Source organism: Grammomys surdaster, unplaced genomic scaffold, assembly GCF_004785775.1.
Source record: "Grammomys surdaster isolate TR1022 unplaced genomic scaffold, NIH_TR_1.0 126219, whole genome shotgun sequence".
Lineage (NCBI taxonomy): Eukaryota > Metazoa > Chordata > Mammalia > Rodentia > Muridae > Grammomys > Grammomys surdaster.
The window spans coordinates 595,658-599,255 of NW_021621022.1; the positions used below are offsets into that span (position 1 = coordinate 595,658).

The 3,598-nt window shown below is 40.3% G+C and overlaps 1 protein-coding gene across 3 annotated transcripts in view; it reads right to left on the minus strand.

The window, feature by feature from the left end:
* The window catches only part of Spryd7 (SPRY domain containing 7), a 23,050-nt gene that overhangs the window by 7,671 nt on the left and 11,781 nt on the right, over positions 1–3,598 (minus strand). For all 3 annotated transcript variants that reach the window (XM_028758769.1, XM_028758767.1, XM_028758768.1), the window contains exon 3: positions 3,296–3,462. In XM_028758769.1, coding sequence (XP_028614602.1) covers positions 3,296–3,462 — 167 coding nt within the window. The remainder of the gene's footprint in view (positions 1–3,295; positions 3,463–3,598) is intronic.

The window sequence follows — 3,598 nt, forward strand, 5'->3', positions numbered from 1 at the left end:
TATATATATATATATATATATATATATATATATATATATATATATATTTTCAATCATCAAACAAAACCCTGAAGTTGGAAACTTTCCTAGTTTTAAGCATTTCAGACCTATGGTTACTAACTAGTGCAAAGCCAGGTCTCTCTCTTGAAGAATGAAGACTAGAAACACCATGGGCTGCAGACCAGCCTAGTATATGTGAGACACAGCACAATAAGAAGTCATTTTTAAAAAGTAAGAATAGAAGCCAGAGAGCTCTTCCAAATGATAAGCCACAAACAAACAACAAAAAAGAAACCAACAAGGAGCAAACTGCTTCTATGGGTCTCTGAATCACGGATGTGGGTCAACTATAACAATGGACTGACTCAGATGCTTTCTAGAACAACTTCATAAGCATTACCTAGCCTCAACTTTCCTTCTCAGCAAAGGTTCAGGAGAGTCAATGTGTAAGGGCTATAAAGGATTTCTCAATTTTTAGCAAAGCTGCAGTTAAATGGTAGCTTGGGGACTGGGAATGCAGCTCAGCTGGCAGGGAGCTTTCCAGCATGCCCAAAGCTCTGAGTTTGATCCCCAGCACCCCTGGAACTGGATGTGGTAGTATGCCGGTAAGTCTAGAACTTGGGGAAAGGCAAGACCCCAGAAGCTAAAGATCATCAAATACAGCTACTTAGCAAGTCTGAGGCCAGCCTGGGCTACATAAGGCCCTCTCTCAATAAACAAACACTAAATGATTGATATGAGGCACAGTCTTACCCAGTAGCTCTGGATGGGCTGAAACTCAGTATATAGAGCTCAGGCTGGCCTTGAATTTGAGGTGATCCTCTTATTTCTGACTCTCCAGTCCTGTGATTACAAGTGTGACCCATCAATCCTAGCTTAAACAATGACTTAGTGATGGCTTCTGTTTCATTTTAGTTTAAAAGCACTAAAAATGTACTTGTTACATTTTTAGTAAAGAGGTCTGTTTTCATTTTTTTAAAAATCCAAACATAATTTCATAAAAAGAACGTATTGATCCTCTTTATGGGACTGAGTCCAGGCTCCCTTCACCACCTGTGGCACCATAATCCACTGCAAGACAAGTCATAAATGGGGCATTTACCAGGATAACAAAACTAAATAAAAACTGGAAGGATGTAAGAATCCCCACCTCCTCTAGCCAAGTTCAGTTCAAGTAGTGTTCCAACCTAGCCTGCCTTTTATATGATGTAAAAACCTGAGTCTGCTGCAGCCACAACATTCAACACAAGGATAGCTTCCTGTCTTATAGTCAGATCCTCCTCTGCCACTGCTGCCAGCTTTGAAAAGCTTATTGCGAGTGTTCAAATCAGGAAGATGATGTGAACAGCTTTCTTGATTCTCCTTATATGTAATATTTTAGGTCTTTTTTTTAAACTATCAGAATTGGCATAAAAACTTAAAGTCCAATTTAATATTAATAATGTTGATAGACTAAAAGTGGCATTCTTAGATTTGTCAACTTGTGGTATTAGTCATCTCAATGAATGAGATGGGACAGCAAGGCAAAATACGTATAAGTTCAGTACTACAATGAAGGAAACATGTTTCAATTTTATCTTTTATTATAAACAGGTTGACAGTCTCAACATAACAGCAAAATTCTCTCTTAAGAAATAGTCAGTTAGCCAGGCAGTGGTTGCGCACACCTTTAATCCCAGCACTTGGGAGGCAGAGGCAGGCGGATTTCTGAGTTTGAAGCCAGCCTGGTCTACAGAGTGAGTTCCAGGACAGCCATGGCTACACAGAGAAACCCTGTCTCGAAAAACCAGAAAAAAAAAAAAAAAGAAATATTCAGTTAGCTGGGCATGGTGGCACACTTCTTTGATGCCAGTACTCAGAAGGCAGAGGCAGGTGGACCTCTGTGATTTCTAGGTTAGCCTGTTCTACACAGTGAGTTTCAGGCCTGCTAGGGCTGTATAGTGAGACCCTGCCCAAGAAATTATTTATGTAAGGATGCACCATATTATGGATATCTGGCAATGACCCAGTATAAAAAATCAAGTAGTCTTGGTTTGCTTTTTATTACTCTGATAAACACCATGACCAAAAGCAACTTGAAGAGGAAAGGTTTATTTCATCTTACAGCTTACACTTCATCCATAAAGGGAAGCCAGGGCAGGAATTCACAGTGGAACCTGGAGGCAGAAACTGAAGCAGGGGCTCGGAGAAGTGCTGCTAATGGGTTGTTCTCCATGGCTCACTCAGCATGTGTTTTTATATGACCTAGGACCACTTGTGTTGGGGCACCACCATCCACAGTGGGTTGGACCCTTATATATCAACCACTAATCAAGAAAATGCCCCGCAGACTGATCTGACAGAAATATTTTCCTAATTGAGGCTTTCTCTTCCCAGATGACTCAAGCTTGTGTCAAGTTGACAAAAAAAGACAGAGAGAGAGAGACAGAGACAGAGAGAGAGAGAGAGAGAGAGAGACAGAGAGAGAGACAGAGAGAGACAGAGAGAGAGATTTTACAATAGTTTATGCCTTTTGTCTCTTTTACTTTAGCAACTAACCTTATTCCTCTTTTAAGACAGGATCTTGCTATATATATAGCCCAAGCTGTCCTGGAACTTAAAAAAAACTACCAGCACCAACAATAACCAAAACTGAAATTAAAAAAAAAAAAACTTTCATAAGCGAGCTTTGAGATTGTTTTTTGGACAAGGTCTCACTGTGTGCCCAATTGGTCTGGAACTCACTATATAGACTAGGCTGTCCTCAAACTCATAGAGATGCCCCTGCCTCTGTCTCCTCAGTTGCTGGGATTAAAAGCATGTGTCACCATGCTCTGTTCTAACCCTGAAGAGTTTTGAGCCCAATTCTTTAAAGGGTTCTGAAAGTAGAGGCATTTTTTATTGGATTTCACAAAGATCAACACTTGTAACAGAATGCTATAATTTCTAATAGGTTCCTAACATTAATAAATGTGAAATATTTTGAGAGATCTCTGGCCTCAAAAATACCTAATATCCTCTAATATGATCAGAAGGTCTCTGTGACAGTAGTGTATTGTTTAGCAGTCAACCTAAAAATGGTCTTGCATAGGATCAGTCATCCTCATGTCCTGGTCTGCAAGAAATTCCAGAAGGACAGAACAGTGAAATGAGCAGCAGTATTCAGCAAGCATTCTCTCTGAGAATGGTACCACCTCATTAGAACCAATCCCAGGGCTTTGGAATAAAAGTTACAACCTGCCATGCAAACCATGTCTACTCAGAACAGCTCAGGTTTCATAATTTACAGTGACAACAACTCTCCCAGGAGACTCACCACCACATCTCCCTCCTGAGGAAGGCTGTTTGCCGGCAGCCTGTTCTTCTCTTCGTTGTTGTGGTACAGGGCTCCGTCATTTCTCATCACCAGGCTATGTGTGTCTCGGCCAAGAGGGATCTGGTTCAAGTTAACTTTCTGAGTTGCAACACCTATACCCCAGATTCCTAAAAATACAGCAGTTTAAATACATCATAAATCTAAAAAACATAAATATAAGATTTATTTTAAAGGGGAATATCAACTGTTTTTATTTTTCCTTCCTTCCTTCCTTCCTTCCTTCCTTCCTTCCTTCCTTCCTTC